The sequence below is a fragment of the Sorex araneus genome, chromosome 4, assembly GCF_027595985.1.
Source record: "Sorex araneus isolate mSorAra2 chromosome 4, mSorAra2.pri, whole genome shotgun sequence".
Classification (NCBI taxonomy): domain Eukaryota; kingdom Metazoa; phylum Chordata; class Mammalia; order Eulipotyphla; family Soricidae; genus Sorex; species Sorex araneus.
This window is the reverse complement of record NC_073305.1, coordinates 43811608-43828054: the sequence shown is the minus strand read 5'-3', so window position 1 is coordinate 43828054 and position 16447 is coordinate 43811608. Positions and strand designations below refer to the sequence as shown.

General features: G+C 53.7%; 2 protein-coding genes across 5 annotated transcripts in view; one reads left to right on the top strand and one right to left on the bottom strand.

Moving 5' to 3' along the window:
• The window catches only part of NBEAL2 (neurobeachin like 2), a 28490-nt gene extending 23698 nt beyond the window's left edge, over window positions 1-4792 (bottom strand). For all 3 annotated transcript variants that reach the window (XM_055136489.1, XM_055136490.1, XM_055136491.1), the window contains exon 1: window positions 4566-4792. In XM_055136489.1, coding sequence (XP_054992464.1) covers window positions 4566-4616 — 51 coding nt within the window. In that variant the 5' untranslated portion in view covers window positions 4617-4792. The remainder of the gene's footprint in view (window positions 1-4565) is intronic.
• A 2568-nt stretch (window positions 4793-7360) lies between these two features.
• CCDC12 (coiled-coil domain containing 12) overlaps window positions 7361-16447 on the top strand; it is a 45260-nt gene continuing 36173 nt past the window's right edge. For both annotated transcript variants that reach the window (XM_004614511.2, XM_055135732.1), the window contains exon 1: window positions 7361-7471. In XM_004614511.2, coding sequence (XP_004614568.1) covers window positions 7376-7471 — 96 coding nt within the window. In that variant the 5' untranslated portion in view covers window positions 7361-7375. The remainder of the gene's footprint in view (window positions 7472-16447) is intronic.

The window sequence follows — 16447 nt, the reverse complement described above, 5'->3', positions numbered from 1 at the left end:
GGGACACGGCGAAGGGGCGGGAGTCAGAGTGCAGAGAGGAGGGCACTTGCCTTGAACACGCTGACCTTAGTTTGATCCCCAGGACCACCCCCCCCCCATGGTCTCCCTCCCCCTACCCCCACCAGGAGCGATCCCTGAGCAACATCCCTGAGCAACAGCGGTGTGGCTCCTAAGCCCCCCTAAACCCACAAAAACACAACTTCTTGTCCAACCCCCCCGCCCCCTGCTTTTGGGCAACAGGCCCCTAAGCAGGCACCAACCAGCCTCCTCGAGCCTGCACCTGCGCTGGTCACCCACACTGCAGCACCTCTCCTTCCCCTTCCTCTGTTTTTGTTTTTGTTTTTTGGGCCACACTGGGTAGTGCTCTGGGGTTACTCCCGGCTCTACACTCAGGAATGACTGCTGGTGGTGCTCGGGGGATTCTAATGGGTGCCAGGGAGCAAACCTGGGTTGGCTGCATGCCAGGCAAGCCCCCGACCTGCTCATCACTCCCGCCCCCACAGCACCCTCACTTGTGTGTCTGGCCGGTCCCGCCGACTCCGGCAGGCCCATTTTGGCCACAGTAAAGACAGAAGCAATCAAGGCAGCCTTTGTTTTTGTTTTGTTTTGGGGTCACGCCTGGCGGTGCTCAGGGCTTACTCCTGGCTCTGCGCTTAGGAATGACTCCTGGCGGTGCTCAGGGGACCACATGGGGTGACAGGGATTGACCTGGGTTGGCTGTGTGCAAGGCAAGCGCCCTCCACACTGCTGTACTATCGCCCTGGCCCTCCAGGCAGCCCCTGTGGCCCCAGGCGAGGTGGGGGTGCTGCGAGGGAGCCACCCTGGAGAAAGTGTGTGCCCTCCTCTTCTTCCTGAGGCCTCAGCCTGGCTTGGACCTGGACCCCACAGCTTGGGGCAACAGAAGCCAGAGGGGGTGAGGGTGTCACAGCATTTGCTGTAGGTGGTGGTGGGGCGACTACGTACCAGGGGACCCCACTCCTCTCAGGGGACCTCCTGCAGCTCTGAGCAGGAACGTGCAGGGCCAGTGGGGCACACACTTGAGAACACACTCAGCACAGGGACTTGGTCCTGCAGGCCCCCGCCCCGAGCCCGGGTGCTGCCTTGCCGGGCACAGAGGGAGAGATCTCGGGCACTGCCCAGGCTGGGCATCCCAGCAGGGTGGGACAGGAGAATCATCGGGGAGCATGTTTGCTGGGGGCCCCAGGCTAGAGGCTCCGTGACAGAGGAAATTCCTCCCAGTCGGGGGCAGTGAACGCCCCATCTCCTGGGACAGCAAGCCGAAATGGGACAGGGAGGGGTCTGCTCGGAATGACCTGTCTGGGGATCTTGTCACTTCGCCTCACGGGGAGGGCATGTCAAGGACGGGAGTCAGTGTGCAGGGGCCCCGGAGAAGGGGGCTGGTTGGTCCTCTACCTGGGGAGAGGAGGGAACGGGGTGACCCTCTGGTCTCTGTCACACCACAGGGCTGAACCTTGCTCGTGTCCTATCACTATGGAAACCAGGAATTTCCTCCCAGGGTCCCCATAGTAACCGACCCTGTTTCCATAGAGACCCCACACTTCCACATCAGCTCCCCAGTTGCCATAACAACCCCAGCGATTACCAGCCCCTCCCCCAGCACGCTGCTGGCGCTCCCTCTCCTCACCTCTGCCCTTCCCCCTTCCCCTGGTGGGGGGTGGGGTGAGGGGAGGCCCCCGGGGTCTGCTGAGGCTTGAGGGGCTCCATTTACTCAGGAGCCCACTCCACCTTCCTTCTCACCATGTGATTAGGGTACACTAAGTCACAGGAGGGGAGGGTCTCACAGGCTCCAGGAGGCAGAGTCCTCAGTTCTAAGTGAGAGACCAGGGAGGGCACAGACCTGGCTGTCTCCCCGGAACCTGGAGCTCAGAGTCCTCAAAGGCACAGGGGAGGGCAAGCCTGTCCTCCCCGCCTGGGACCCCACGTCGGGCCCCCTCCCCGGGCCGTCTGAAAACTTCAGTCTGAAAACTCTGTCTGCATCTTGCTCTGCATGATGTGACCCGCCTGGGGGGCTGTTTCCAGTCCCCTCATCCTCTAGTCCTTTCCTTCACCGTCCCTGGGGAAGCCGTGGCGGGTGAGTGTCAGATGTGCCCCAGCTCCTCCCCCACCCCGTTCTCCTCACTCCCTGCCCCGCCCCCTCTTGACTGACAAGGTGCTAAAGTTTGCTCCTGTGGCTCAGTGCCCGGGTCCCCTCAGTTGCTGACCACCTTCCCCAAGGGTCCCAGGGAGCCCTCCAGACAACACCTCCAGCTAATACCAGTGTCCTCTGGTCAGTACCTTCATCCAACTCCGAGGAACGCCCAGCCCGCCGAGGGTGAGGGGCAAGATGAGGACTGGGGCAGCGGCCCTGCCTGGTCTGGGTGCACAGGGCAGGACGGTCTCCTCAACCGGGAGGGAGAAGCTTTGTGCCACACAGACAGCTGGGCATCCTGGAATGCAGCCCGCCCCCCATACCACCCCCCCCGCCCCCGCCACAAGGCTCCCTGTGCCCAGGAACACCCCTCACTGAGGGAACACCACTTAGGCAGATCTGCTGGTCTCGACCCCAAACTAGTGCGCTGTCCTTGGTTCAACCCTGCCTCGGTTTCCCCCCTGGAGTGATGTCCGCCAGGTGCTCTGGGAGCCTCGCATCGCTCCTCCCTCACCCGCAGCCCCAGGACCTAGATGGGTGGGTCTGAGCCTAGGGTCCATGAGGGCAAAGGAGGGCAGAGAGTGGGGTGCTCTGTGGGGCGGACCTAGACCTACAACTGGGGGAACAGGTTTGCCAGCTGATGTCAGCTCTCATGCTGAAGGGAGGGGCAGTATTGGGGATGCGTCCTGACAGGGAGGCCGGCCCGCCCAGGGGACTCCTACCGTCGCTATCTGACTCCCCTTAGGCACACGCAGGGGGAGCACGGCCCGCTGCAGTTGCCGGGACCAGCCCCGAGGGTGGGGACGGTGTTCCGGGAGCAGCAGGAAGGTAGCGCGGGGTGGCCTGAGCTTCCTCTCCCAGCGGCCGGCCCCTCCCGGCCCGCTCACATCCTGGATTTGTTTGCCGGCCCCAGGCCGCCCCCTGCCTGCACAGGCTTCCAAGCCGGCGAGCAGCCCGGCTGTGCCAGGTACCTGCCCCGCAGTGCGGAGCCCGGGCAGGGGAGGGACCAGCCCAGAGAGGGGCACCCGGCTCCCCAAGAATGTCCTCGGGATCTGGGAGCCCAAAGGAGCCTGCAGCAAGGTACCTGCCCCAGCAGCATGCTGCCCATGAAGACCCACTATGAACATCCCTCACTCAGCACAAAGGGGCCAGAACCCCCTCTCACCCCACCCCACCCCCGACACACACCTGTGACAGGTGAAGAAACTGAGACCATAATCTGTGCCCAGCCCCAGGGCGATCAGAGGTGACAGGGGGGGGGGTGGAGGAGTGGGGAGTGTCTCCTGAATTTTTCACTTTCGTTCCTCACAAAGACTAATCATCAGAGATGGGAACAGAAGGGCTGTGGCGGGGGAGGGGGACACCTGGGGACCCCAGTAGAGGCTGGGACAGGGGACACAGGAGTCTTCTCCACCCTGGCTAGCCTGAGGTCAGGGCTGTGACAAGGCAAAGCAGGAAACAGAGACTGAGGGTTTCACAGCCCCGGTCCCAGCCCTGCAGGTCTCTCCTGCGACTTTGCAGCTGAGGCCATGACAGCCCCCCACGGCTGGGTCCCGGGACTGCCAGCCAGCTTCCCTGCAGACCTTGGCTTGAACTTCCCTCCAGTGTCCAGATTAGGGGCGCACAATAGTCCATTGTGCCCGGCACACCTGAGCCAGGAGCGTGATGCCAGGCAGGTGCAGAGCGGGAAGCTGGTGCTGCGTTAAGGGGGGCACGCCCCTGGCATCCTGCTTTGCCTTGGGGGCCGTGTGGGACGTAAGAGCTTGCGGGACACCTGGGGCAGCGTGGCTGCCTTCCCCTCCTGGGGCCACCTGAGGCAGTCCCTGGCCACGGGGGCGCTCTCCATCCCTCTCAAACACTACCTGGCTTACAAACCGAACCCTCTTCCCCAGGCATGCAGGCAAACCTCTTCCTCTGGCAGGACCCTGGGGTCCAGCGCCCTGAGCACAAGGGTCGCGGTGGGGTGTGGCCGCCTCGGGTCTGGAAGCTCATCTCAACCAACTGGTTCCCTGCGGTGCAGTGGGGGTCCGAGTGGACCCCAGTCTGACACGCAGTAAAGGGTCGCCCACTCCCCGCGCTCCGGCCGGGCCCCCCAGAGCCCTGGCTGGCGGGTCCTGACAACCCCCGACGCAAGTTAAGCTCCATCCTCGTCCCTCTCGCCCCTCTCCCCCGCCTCAGTTTCCCCCTCGGTGACAGGGAAAAGTGCCGGCCTCCCCCGGGATCGCCGAAGCTGCGCGGTTCCCCGCTCCCGAAAGGCGCAGGAAAGGGGCGCGCCCGCGAGGAGCGTCCCCCCAGGTAGACGCGCGCGAGGCGCGGGCGGGCGGGGGGCGCACGTGAGCGCGCAGAGCAGACGCGGCCGCGGGGGCGCGGGGCGCAGGTGCAGCGGGCGCGGGGCGCGCGGCCGGGGCGGGCTCACCTGCGCGTAGTACAGCAGCCACAACTCGTAGAGCCGCTCCGAGGCGGCCATGGCCCGGCCCGGCTCCGGCCCTGCTGCGAGCCACCTGCCGCCGCCGCCTCCTCCGCGCCGCCCGCCGGCTGCCTCCGGCCAGGCCCATGAGCGGGGAGCGTCACTCCGGGGCGGAGCGGCGAGGTACTACTGGGGGAAGTAGTACTGGCCCCCGCCGCTCTGGGCCACCCGGGTCCGCTCGCTCCTCCTCCTCCTTCTCCTCCTCCTCCTCCTCCTCCTCCTCCTCCCGGCCGGCCGCCGCCCGGCTTCCTGCACTTGGCGGCCGCCCCGCCTTTCCCGGGACCGTGCAAAGGGCGGGGACCCCGGCGGGAGGAGGAGCCTGAGGTCAGGGCGTCCCGGGAGGGCACCCTGCCGCCCCGCCCTCCGCAGTCTGCGCCCCCCCACCGTTGTCTCGGCTAGGGCCAACCTTGGAGGTTTCCTGAGTATCCCTGGGTCTAGGTTCGCCGGGGATGCAGCCTGGCTGGCTGCACACACCATTAGTGCAAGGGACCGGCTGTGGGGAAGGAAGGGCCAGGGACGGTGGACGGCGTGCAGATGGCTAGGGTCTTTCCAGTAATAACCACGACGACCACTTGTAGCGCCTCTACCACGTGCCAGGTGCTGTAACAAGTTCTGTGGAGGAAGCACTGAATGCCGCTTCTTTGCTGCCACCGTATGAATTGGGATTGGGCGGGCAGGGGAGCTGACCAGGGGTCAGCAGGAGTAGCCTGAAACCCCCTTCTGGGGAGCAGTGCCCTCCGTGACTCTGGCAGACCCCTCGGGAGGTTTCGGGAACCTTCTCCAGGAGCCTTCCTAGATGCTGCCGTGCAGGAACTCCTGCTCCAGGAACCGCACTTGCTTCAGGAGTTTGGAGATTTTTAATTAATCAATTAATTATTTGCTTTGTTTTGTTTTGGGTCACACCCGGTGGTGCTCCGGGGTTACTCTGGACTAAGGAATCACTCCTGGCAGGGCTCAGATGACCATAAGGGTTGCTGGAGATGGAACCGTGATCTGCTCGCATGCAAGGCAAATGCCCTACCCACTGTACTATCTCTCCAGCCCACCAAGTTATTTTAACTTTTATCTTATGTTTTTAGTTTTTTGGGGGCCACACCTAGTAATGTTCAAGGGTTATTCCTGGCTCAGTGCTCCAGAATTACTCCTGGTGGGCTTGGGGACCATATGGGGTGCCAGGGATTGAACTCTGATGGGCGTGTGCAAGACAAACACCCAGCTCGCTGCTGTGCTATCTCTCTAGCTCCATGTTGGTTGGAGATTTTTTAAATCTCAAGAGGGTAAAGGTACAACGTTGCCTCACATCTGTTTTACAGATTTAAAAAAAAAATCGAGGTCCATGTGGATCACATGGACACCAGCTGGACTGGCAGGAACACAGGAAACAGAAACACATGTCTGAGTGCACTTTGCTAGACTACTATCATGCCTAATAACAAGCACCTTTGCCCTCCCCTTCTCTGCCAACCTGGGAAATGAGAGGAGCCTCTAGTGTTGGGCAGGGGTCAGGCCCTTTGTTGAGGCTGAGGGGTAAGTTTGTGGGCACAGAGAGGTACCATCAATAACAGTAATTAACAGTCTAGACTCCCCTCAACCTTGGAAAGCCAATGGCTGTCTATCACTTCTGTCTTCTTGTGTCCTCCTGGATTCTTAGCTAGCCCCTCCAGGCTTGGCACCTGCTTTGTCCATCCTACATCTGAACGGATATTTCCAGAGCCCCTACTACCTGTGCACTAGGCCCTGGCAGGCTACACACTCAATAAGGTGCCAACAGACTCCGTTTATCAGGTCAAAGGGTCTTTTTCTGCAGGTAGGTGCTTGACATTCTGGCACAGGGGGCTCTGGCGAGGGTTGGAAGGGAGGAATGGGCACCCACCAACTGCCACCCAGAAAAGAGAGGTCTCACAAATACAGCAGCCTCGCTGAGTCCTTGGTGGTTTGTGTGTGGAGGGCAGGAGGGCATGGCCTCCTCCGCCATGGCGGGAGTAAGTGTGGTTCGGTGGACCCCTGTATATTGTCCGAAGCTCTCGACTCCAGCCAGAATGGTATCTGGGTGCTCAGGGCATGCAGGAAATACGGCCCTGGCAGCTCTTGTGGGGGCCCCTCTGCAGTGCACCTGCTGTGCTACAGGCTAAACCAGCCCAGCTTCAATCTTGGGATCTCCTCTTCTCTAGGTTAGTCTGACACTGGGTACTTTGCCCCTACAGGGGGTGCAGGAGGAAGGATCACCTATGAACCTACAAGTTCAGCCAAGTCCTATAATGTGCACCCGAACTGAGCGGAGTGGACACAGAGGGCCAGGGTAAAGCGCATCCAAGGAGCCACGGGGAGAGGCAAGTTTTTCATTAGACTGAAGTCAGAGTGGGGAGTCGGAGAAGGCTTCTTGAAAGCATTCGTGTCTTGAAGAATCAGGACAAAGGATGGCTCAAGCCTTCACTGAGTAAGGTCCAGTCCTCACTAAATGAAGCCCTTAGGCAAAAAACAGAGATCGACGCACTCTATGCCCTTTCTCTCAGGTCTGATTACACTTGTTGCTTTCTCACTGATCGGCGTTGGATTAATCGAGCCTGAGAGCATTTACCTTCGCCGGCTCCCGGGGGAGGTAGGAGTGGGCGACTCCAGCAACTCAACACTGATTGGCCCTCGGGACTTCCCGGTCTCCCCCTTCCGTCCCTGGATTGGCTGTGAGGGGGCTCCATCAACTCCTAGGGCCTTGCTTATTGTTGGAACGAGAGAGAGAGGCGGGAGGGTCGGCGGCCAAGATGGCGGCTGCTGCTGCCGGTGTGGGCCGGCTGGAGGAAGAGGCTTTGCGGCGGAAAGAACGGCTAAAGGCCCTACGGGAGAAAACCGGGCGCAAGGTGAGGACTGCGGAACGGGAGTCGTGGCCGGGGGAGGCAGCGTTCGGATGTGCAGCTGGGACAGGAGGACAGGGGACGACTGAGGGAAAGCGGCAGCCGAGGGCACCTGTGCGCGCGCAGCCGGCGCATGCGCACACGGGCGGCACCCGCCTCCCGAGCCTGGGGCTGCCCGGTGCGCATGCGCCGCGGGACAGCGCGTGCTGCCCTCCTCGAGCTCTTGGACTCCGGGTTGTCGCGCTCGTGGGGTCGACGGCCACGCTCACTTGCGGACACTCGTGGGTGTAAGGGATGGTTTGTGCGCGTGTGCGCGCGCCGGAGCGGCGTTTTCCCCACGCCCCGCTCTGCAGCCTAGCGCGCCCGGTGGGGTGGAGCCCGCCCGCCTGTACTTTGGCAGGACTGCGGGACCCAGCGCCGGTGGTTCGGAAACATTTTGCTGCAAGCATCCAGAGAGCAAACGCCTTTCTAGCTCGGGGGACCCTCAGAGACAAAGGACAGACCCATTTTTGATTTTTTTTTCCACCCCCTGACTGCTCGGGGAACGGACCTCCTAATTAGTTGTCAAACTTGGAGGCAGTTTTCTATTCACTGGGACACCAAAATGCTCAGATTTCATTTCTGTTTTATTCCCATTAAAAAAAAATAATGATTTCGCTGCAACGGGTCAGACCCAGGGCCTCACGCGTGCCATGCTAGGCAAATGCCCTTCTGCTGAGCTCTAAAATCCGAGGATGAATTCAGTTCATTGTGTATATGCAAATCCTGACCCTGTCGTTTGGGGCTGTGGGACTTGGGACACGTTGCTTCCTCTCCGCGAGCGCCTGTTTCTTCATGTCTCCTCTGGAGGATAACAACCTCTACATGTTTATTCTCACTGGGTTATTTTGGGATCTAACAGGATAATGTGTGTGACGGGGGCCCTAGAGGTTATAGAGTTGCAGGAGTTGTTGGTTCTATTGTTGAATGGATGAAAGGTCTGTTCTCCGCTGTACAGAATGCAAAGGCTATTAAATATCTAGACTTTTAAGGCATGGGCATGGTAGGGGTGAGGAGAGTAGAGACTTACACTTTTCAACTTAAAAAAACCAAAGTTGGGGGCCCTGGAGAGATAGTACAGCAGGTAAGGCGTCCCATTTGGTCCTGGAATTCTGCCAGGAGTGATCCATGAGTGCAGAGCCAGGAGTAAGCCCTGAGCATTGCCTGGTGTGACCCCAAAGCCCAAAAGTAAAAGTTTAAAAATAAATTACAGGAGCCAGAGCGACAGTACAGCGGTTAGGGTGTTTGACTTGGATCTGGCCGATGGGGGTCAATCCCCAGCATCCTATATGGTCCCCAAGCACTGCCAGGAGTAGTTCCTGAGCACAGAGCCAGGAGTAATTCCTGAGCACAGAGCCAGGAGTAATCCCTGAGCATCACTGGAAGTGACCTAAAAGCAGAAAAAAAAATTACAGGATTCATCTGACCTGTCTTCCTTCCTTCCTTCCTTCCTTCCTTCCTTCCTTTCCTTCTCTCCCCTCCCCTCCCCTCCCCTCCCTTCCCCTCCCCTCCCCTCCCCTCCCCTCCCCTCCCCTCCCTTCCCTTCCCCTTCCCTTCCCTTCCCTCTCTCCCTTCCTTGTGTTTTGGATGGAACTTCCCCATGTGGCTCACCACATGAAGTTGGGAGGAGAGAGGTGGCAGCCTCAAGAAGGAAATCTGCTGTCTCTCTACCTACCTCAGTCCCCCAGGGAAATGCCTGGGAGAGTTAGGACTGCACGGTACAGAGCTCACGCAGACCTTCTGTCTCACCAGCCCCAGGAGGCAGCCAGCCGTCAAGCTGCGCCTGGGTTCCACTTGTTCCTCACAGTTGTGGGAAATGATCCCTAGCACCCGATTTCTCGGAGAGCCATGGGCTCAGGCTGGGAGCAAGGAATTTTTCATCGTGGGGAAGGGAAGTCAGTCCTAGACCTTTCCCAGACTTCTTGTGTTTGTTGCCCTGCCCTCACAGAAAAGAATTTAAGGGAGGAGACAAACAGTGAAGTAAAACATTTTTAATTAGAGAGCTGAGAGTATACATCCAGGTGGAGATGCAGGCAATCCCCCAGAATGGGGAGGTGTAAAACTTGCCTTTGCTACTTGGCTTTATAGGTTTTCCCCCAAGCTACACCCATGCGGGGTCTTCCTGACTAGTTAAGAATCCATTGCTAAGGTGTTGTTAAGGAGAAAATTTTTTAAATTTTTATTTATTTTTGTGTAGCCACACCTGGCAATGCTCAGGGCTTACTACTGGCTCTGTTCAGGACCATTCCTGGTGGGGAGGCAGATGCCCTAACCACTCTCTGGCCTTAAGAGTTTGAAACCTTGGGGCTGGAGCGATAGCACAGAGGGTAGAAGGTTTGCCTTGCACGTGGCCAACCCCGGGTTCAATTCCCAGCACTCCATATGGTTCCCTGTGCACAGCCAAGAGTAATTCCAGAGTGCAAAGCCAGGAGTAACCCCTGTGCATCGCCAGGTGTGTGACCCAAAAAGCCAAAAAAAAAAAAAGTAAAGAGTTTGAAACCTTTTTTTTTTCCTTTTTTCTTTTTGGGTCATACTCGGCGATGCTCAGGGGTTACTCCTGGCTCTGTACTCAGGAATTACTCCTGGCGGTGCTTGGGGGACCATTTGGGATTCTGGGAATCGAACCCGGGTTGGCCACGTGCAAGGCAAATGCACTACCCGCTGTTTTAATCGCTCCAGTCCCGAGTTTGAAGCTTTTGATGGTCAACTTCCCTGTCTTTATAACAACCCTTTGTTCCTCCTGGAGCTTCTCTCAGCAGTGAGTCCACTGTCTCTGCGCCTGCACTGATGCCTCATACCGAGCGAGTCTCAATTCCTTTGTCCACAGTGGGTCTGGCAGTAGTGCTTTTAGCAGCTTCCAGGCTAGTGACACCTAAACTTCTTCAAAATTCACCTCGGTTTCGTTATGCATTGCCAGGGGCTCCCTAACCACCTGCCTACTTAACTTCCTTTTCCAACAGACTTGGGATTTGAACCCAGGGCCTCGCACAAGCAAGGCCAAAACATATCCCCGCCCATTTTTTCCCTTTCTACTTGACCCTGCCTGTGTCCTATGAGAAATCGAAAGAGGAAGTAATAGAGTGAAAGTTCGCCAGATTGGCTTCTGCTTTTGTTGGCACTCTGTGGGCCCTGTCTAACAGTTGGTTATCCTGCAGAGTGCTCAAGCCTCGGCTTGCAATAATTGATAGTCAGCTGCACTCTTGGCTTGGATTTAGAGTCCAGATAAGAATATAAAAGACAAGAGGGATCCCCTAGAGTTAAGGTGCATGCCTGAGGGAGTTTGCTATGAGCTCCTGCATGGTACAGACCTCACGCAGACCTCATGTCTTGCATGCTGTCCCTGGCACCACATGTTCCCCTGAGCATCACCGAGTACAGCTCTGGAGGGCCCTGGCACCGTTGGGTGTCACTCCCAGACTGGCTCAGGTAATTTCTGCCCCTGCAAGACTGGAGCCTCTTCACATCCTCTAGCCTTCACATTGCACCACTGGCCTTATTACAGGCTGAGAATTGCTGGGAGTGACCCCCAGATCCTTTGGGTATTGCTTGGAAAGCACTAAATAAAAAGCAAATGAATAGCAAGACAATATTCCAGGCCAGTTGCCATAAGAAGGATGCACCAGGCTTTTAAAATTTTTATTTTTTTACTTTTGGATCATATCTTGCAGTACTGGGGGCCCACTATACCTGGTAGTGCTCAGGGGAACTTTTGGTGCCTAGGATCAAATCCTGCCCTCATTCATACAAAGCATTTGCTCTAATCCATGTAGCTATTTTTCTGGCCATTTATATATTTTCTGTTTGGTTTATAGGCCTCCTGGCTCTGCATTGAGGGATCACTCCTGGTGGACTCAGGGGACCATGTGGGGTGTCAGGGATCAAATCCAGGTTGGCCGCGTGCAAGACAAGTGCCTTATACACTATACTATTTCTCTATTCTCATCTTTCTGGCCGTTTATTTTATTTTATTTTTAAATTTAATTTTGGCCATATCTGGCGATGCTCAGGGGTTACTCTTAGCTTTGCACTAAGATATTACTCTGGTAGTGCTTGAGCAGAACTTGGGGTACCATATGGGATGCCAGGGATCAAATCTGGGTCAGTCCTGTGCAAGGACGCTAGTCCCTTTTCTGACCTTTTTATTATTTATTTATTTAGGCCTTTTGGGTCACACCAGGTGATGCTCAAGGGTTACTCCTGCCTCTGCATTCAGGAATTACTCCTGGCAGTGATCAGGGAAATGACATGGGATGCTGGGGATCGAACCTGGGTCTGTTGTGTGCAAGGAAAACTCCCTTCCCCCTGTGCTATTGCTAAACACCCCCATTCCCCCCCACACACCTTTTTAAAGAAGTAAAGAGATTCAAGGTCTGAGGGACAGAAAATATGGCCTGGTATTTTCCCTTTGAGTTTTTGGTGGTGGTGGTGGTGGTGGTGGTGGTAGTAGTTAAAATGTGCATCACATAAACTATCATTTTAGGGGCCAGGGAGATAGCTCAAAGGGTCAGAGAACTTGCTTTGCATGAGAGAGATTCAGGTTTGTAACCCAGCAATGATCAGGACTAACTCCTGGTTCTGCACTCAGGAATTACTCCTGGTGGTGCGTTGTAGACCATATGGAATGCCAGTGGGGGGTGGGGGTGGGGGGCTTACCTTCTCTCTCCAGCCCCACATTTTGTTGATTCATTTAACTGTTCATGGGCACCAGCTTGTTTCTGCCCTTTGGCTCTTGTGAGAAATGAATGTGCAGATGGGTATTTGCATCCCCGTTTTCAGTTACTCAGAAGTGAAACTGGGAACCCTAGAGCAATCCTATGTTAACTTTTTGAGGAACTGCCATGCTGATTTTCAAGGTGCTGATTTTATTGTGCATTTCCTGCTGCAGTGCACCGAGCTTTGGTGTCTTCATGCCTTCACTAATACTCGTTGTTTCCTTGTTTTCAGCCGTCCTGGGGGTGTGAAGTGGCTTCTCACTGTGGTTCTGATAAGCCTTTCCCTCATTATCAGTCATGTGGCCCATATCTCTGGCGGGGGCCCTTCTCTATTTTTTTTGGCAGAAATGTCTCATCAGATCTTTTGCCCTTTTCTTTTTTTTTGGTTTGTTTTTGGATCGGTTTTTGAATCACACCCAGTGGTGTTCAGGGGTTATTTCTGGCTCACTCTCAGGAGTGACTCCTGGCGGTCGGTGCTCTGGGAACCATGTGGGATGCCGGGGGTTGAACCTGGGTCACCCATGTGTAGAGCAAGTGCTCTGCCTGCTGTACTATTGCTCTACCCTTTTTTTTTTTTTTCAAATCGAATATGATGGTAGTAGTGTGTAGTTACAGGAGTTCTTGAATATTCTAGATAGTAACCCAGTTTCGGATACCTTCTCGTCTTCCAAAAGTTCTTTTTACTTTTCTTTCCTGATTAATATCTTTTGATGCATAAAGCTTATTTTGATTAACTTCAATTTATCTGCTGGTGGTGTCAGACAGACAGTACAGCGGTTAGGGCAGTCGCCTTGCACACAGCCGACTCTGGTCAGTTCCCGGCTCCTCATGGTCTCCTGCGCTGCTCCGGAGTATCCCTGAGCACTGCAGGGAGTCCAAGCCCGCAATGCCGTTGTTTTTTTTAAATTTTATATAACCAGTATATCTACTTTACTTTTATCTTTTATACTTAGATCTTTAATCCATTCTTTTTAATTTATTTATTTATTTATTTATTTATTTATTTATTTATTTATTTATTTATTTATTTATTTATTTGCTTTTTGGGTCACACCCAGCGATGGTCAGGGGTTACTCCTGGCTCTGCACTCAGGAATTACTCCTGGCAGTGCTTGGGGGACCATATGGGATGCCAGGGATCAAACCCAGGTCGGCCGCGTGCAAGGCAAACGCCCTCTCCGCTGTGCTATCGCTCCGGCCCCTTTTTAATCCATTCTGACTTATTTGTGTGTGTGTGTGTGTGTGTGTGTGTGTGTGTGTGTGTGTGTGCGCAGTATAATGTAAGAGTCCAGTACATTCTTTTCATTTGAACATCAACTTTTCCCAGTACTGTTTGCTGAAGACATCCTTTCCCTGTTGGTCTTGGACTCTTGTTGAAATCATTTGATTATAAATATGAAGGTTTATTTCTAGTCTCTCTTTTTTATTCCTTTTTTTTAAATACATCTATCCTTGTGTTTTTCTAGCACCAAATTAGTTTTTTGTTTGTTTTTGTTTTTCCATGTTTCTTATTTGTTTTTTGGGCCATACCTGGTGGTACTCAGGGCTTACTCCTTGCTCTGTGCTGAGGGAACCATATGGGATGCCCTTGATTGAACCCAGGTCTGCTGCACGCAAGGCAAGTGTCCTACCCCCTGTACTATCTCGTTTCCCCTTATGTTTGCTTTTATTTATTTTTGCTTTTTTGGGTCACACCCAGCGATGTTCAGGGGTTACTCCTGGTTCTGCACTCAGGAATTACTCCTGGCGGTGCTCTGGGGACCATATGGGATGCCAGAGATTGAATCCAGGTCGGCCATGTGCAAGGCAAACGCCATACCAGCTGTACTATCACTCCAACCCCCTTAATGTTTGTTTTTAATTCTAGTTTTGTAGTGCATTTAGAAATCTTCTAAAGTTCTAAGTTGGAAGTATGTCTTCCAACTTAGTTCTTTTTAGGATCATTTTACTCTTCAGGATCCTTGAAATTTCATTTGAATTTTAACATAGAGGAGGGTTTTGTGTGCAAAAAAAAACAGTGATATTTTAATAGACTTGTATTGACTCTCTTTTTGTTTGTTTTTTTGGGGGGCCACTCTTGGTAACGCTCAGGGTTTACTCCTGGCTCTGTACTCAGGAATTGGGAGAACCATATGGGATGCTGGGGATTGAACAAACGTGTTCAGGGCAAGTGCCCTACACACTGTACTGTCTCTCCAGCCCCTGTCCCTGTATTTTTATAAGAAATATATATTGCATGCACTGATAATTTTACTTCTGTCCTGATTTGGATGCCTTTATTTCTTGGTCTTACTTTGTCGGTTTTTGTTCTAGCTGGAGTTTCCAGTACCACGTTGAATAGGAATGTTAAAATGAGTCATCCTAGGGCTGGAGCAATAGCACAATGGGGAAGGCGTTTGCCTTGCACGTGGCCGACCCAGGTTCCATTCCTAGCATCCCATATGGTCCCCAGAGCACCGCCAGGAGTAATTCCTGAGTGCAGAGCCAGGAGTAACCCCTGTGCATCGCCTGATATGACTCAACAAACAAACAAAAAAAGGAGTCATCCTTACTTTATTGCTGACTTTCAGTCTTTCACTGTTGAATTTGGTATTTACAGTGTGTTTTTCATTTGTGATGTTCATCATGTGAGGAAGTTTTTTTTCACCTTGTTGAATGCTTTAGTTAGGAAAGGGAATTTTTTATTTTATTTTATTTTTTTTTTTTGCTTTTTGGGTCACATCTGGCTATGCACAGGGGTTACTCCTGGCTCTACACTCAGGAATTACTCCTGGCGGTGCTCAGGGGACCATATGGGATGCTGGGAATCAAACTCGGGTCAGCCGCGTACAAGGCAAACGCCCTACCCACTGTGCTATTGCTCCAGCCCCTATCAATTTTTTTTTAACAAATTGAGATGATCATATGGATTTTGCCCTTCATTTTATTATTGTATGACTTTGATTGACTTTTGTTTTTTTGAGCCAACTTTACATTCCAGAGGGAAAATTTCTCTGTGGTTGTGGTGTATAAAAACCTTGAATTTTTTTTTTTTTTAATTTGAAAGTTTTTCCTTTTTTTTGGTTTGGGAGCCACATCCTCTGGTGTTCAGGGTTTAATCCTGGCTCGTTGCCCATGGATCATTCCTGGGAAGACTGAGGGCCATATGTGTGGTACCTGGAATTGAACCAGGGTCAGCAAGGCAAGTGCCTTAACCCCTATGCTATCTCAGCTCTGAATAAGCCTTTTATTTATTTATTTGTTTATGTTTTTTGAGCCTCAACTATTTATATTTTTTGGGCCACAGCTGGTAGTTCTCAGGGGTTACTCCTCACTCTACACTAGTAATCACTCTTGGCAGTGCATACATAGGGGACCATATGGGATGCCGGAGATCAAACCCAGGTTGGCCACATAGAAGGTAAGATAGTACCCACTGTACTCCCTCTCTGGCCCCTGAATAAACCTTTTAATATGCTGCTAAACTCAACTTGCTGTATCTTGCTGGGGATTTTTGCATGAGTATTTGTAAAGGGCACTGGTTTATAGTTTTCATGTATTATTGTCTTCTGTGGTTGTTATCAGGATAACACTTCACCTCACTAAAGAAGTTAGGAAGTTTGGGATGCAGTACCACCAGCAGGTCAACCATACCCACAGGCGAGTACATCAGCAACCTGATAGTACCTTAAGGCTTCCTGATACCCCAGAGTTGCCATGTGCCTATGGCTAGACCCCAACAACTCAGAAACAAGTTTCTCGAGAAATTAAACAGCTAAAAGTTAGGTCTGTGGAAGCCACAGCCACAAGCCACCTCCACCTTAGCTATACAAGCTTATTTATCGGCCTTGCTTCAGTGGCCCATACATAAATCTAGAAAGAGATCAAAAGCCACAGATAAATTCAGACCCACTCAAGAGTGAACAGACCTGGGTAAATTGGAGGGGGCATGGGTCAGCTGGGTGCCTGCCCTAGCAGCCCCCACAATCCAAAATTGCCACCATGGGGCTGGAGCTATAGCACAGCGAGTAGGGCGTTTGCCTTGCATGCAACCAACCCAGGTTTGATTCCCAGCATCCCATATGGTCCCCTGAGCACTGCCAGGAGTAATTCCTGTGTGAATGAGCCAGGAGTAACCCCTGTGCATCGCTGGGTCTGACCCCATAAAAGAAAAAAACTAAAAAACAAAATTGCCACCATGCCCCCAGTCAGACTTTTATTTCTGGGATGTCAGCGAGATATAATCTGCTGA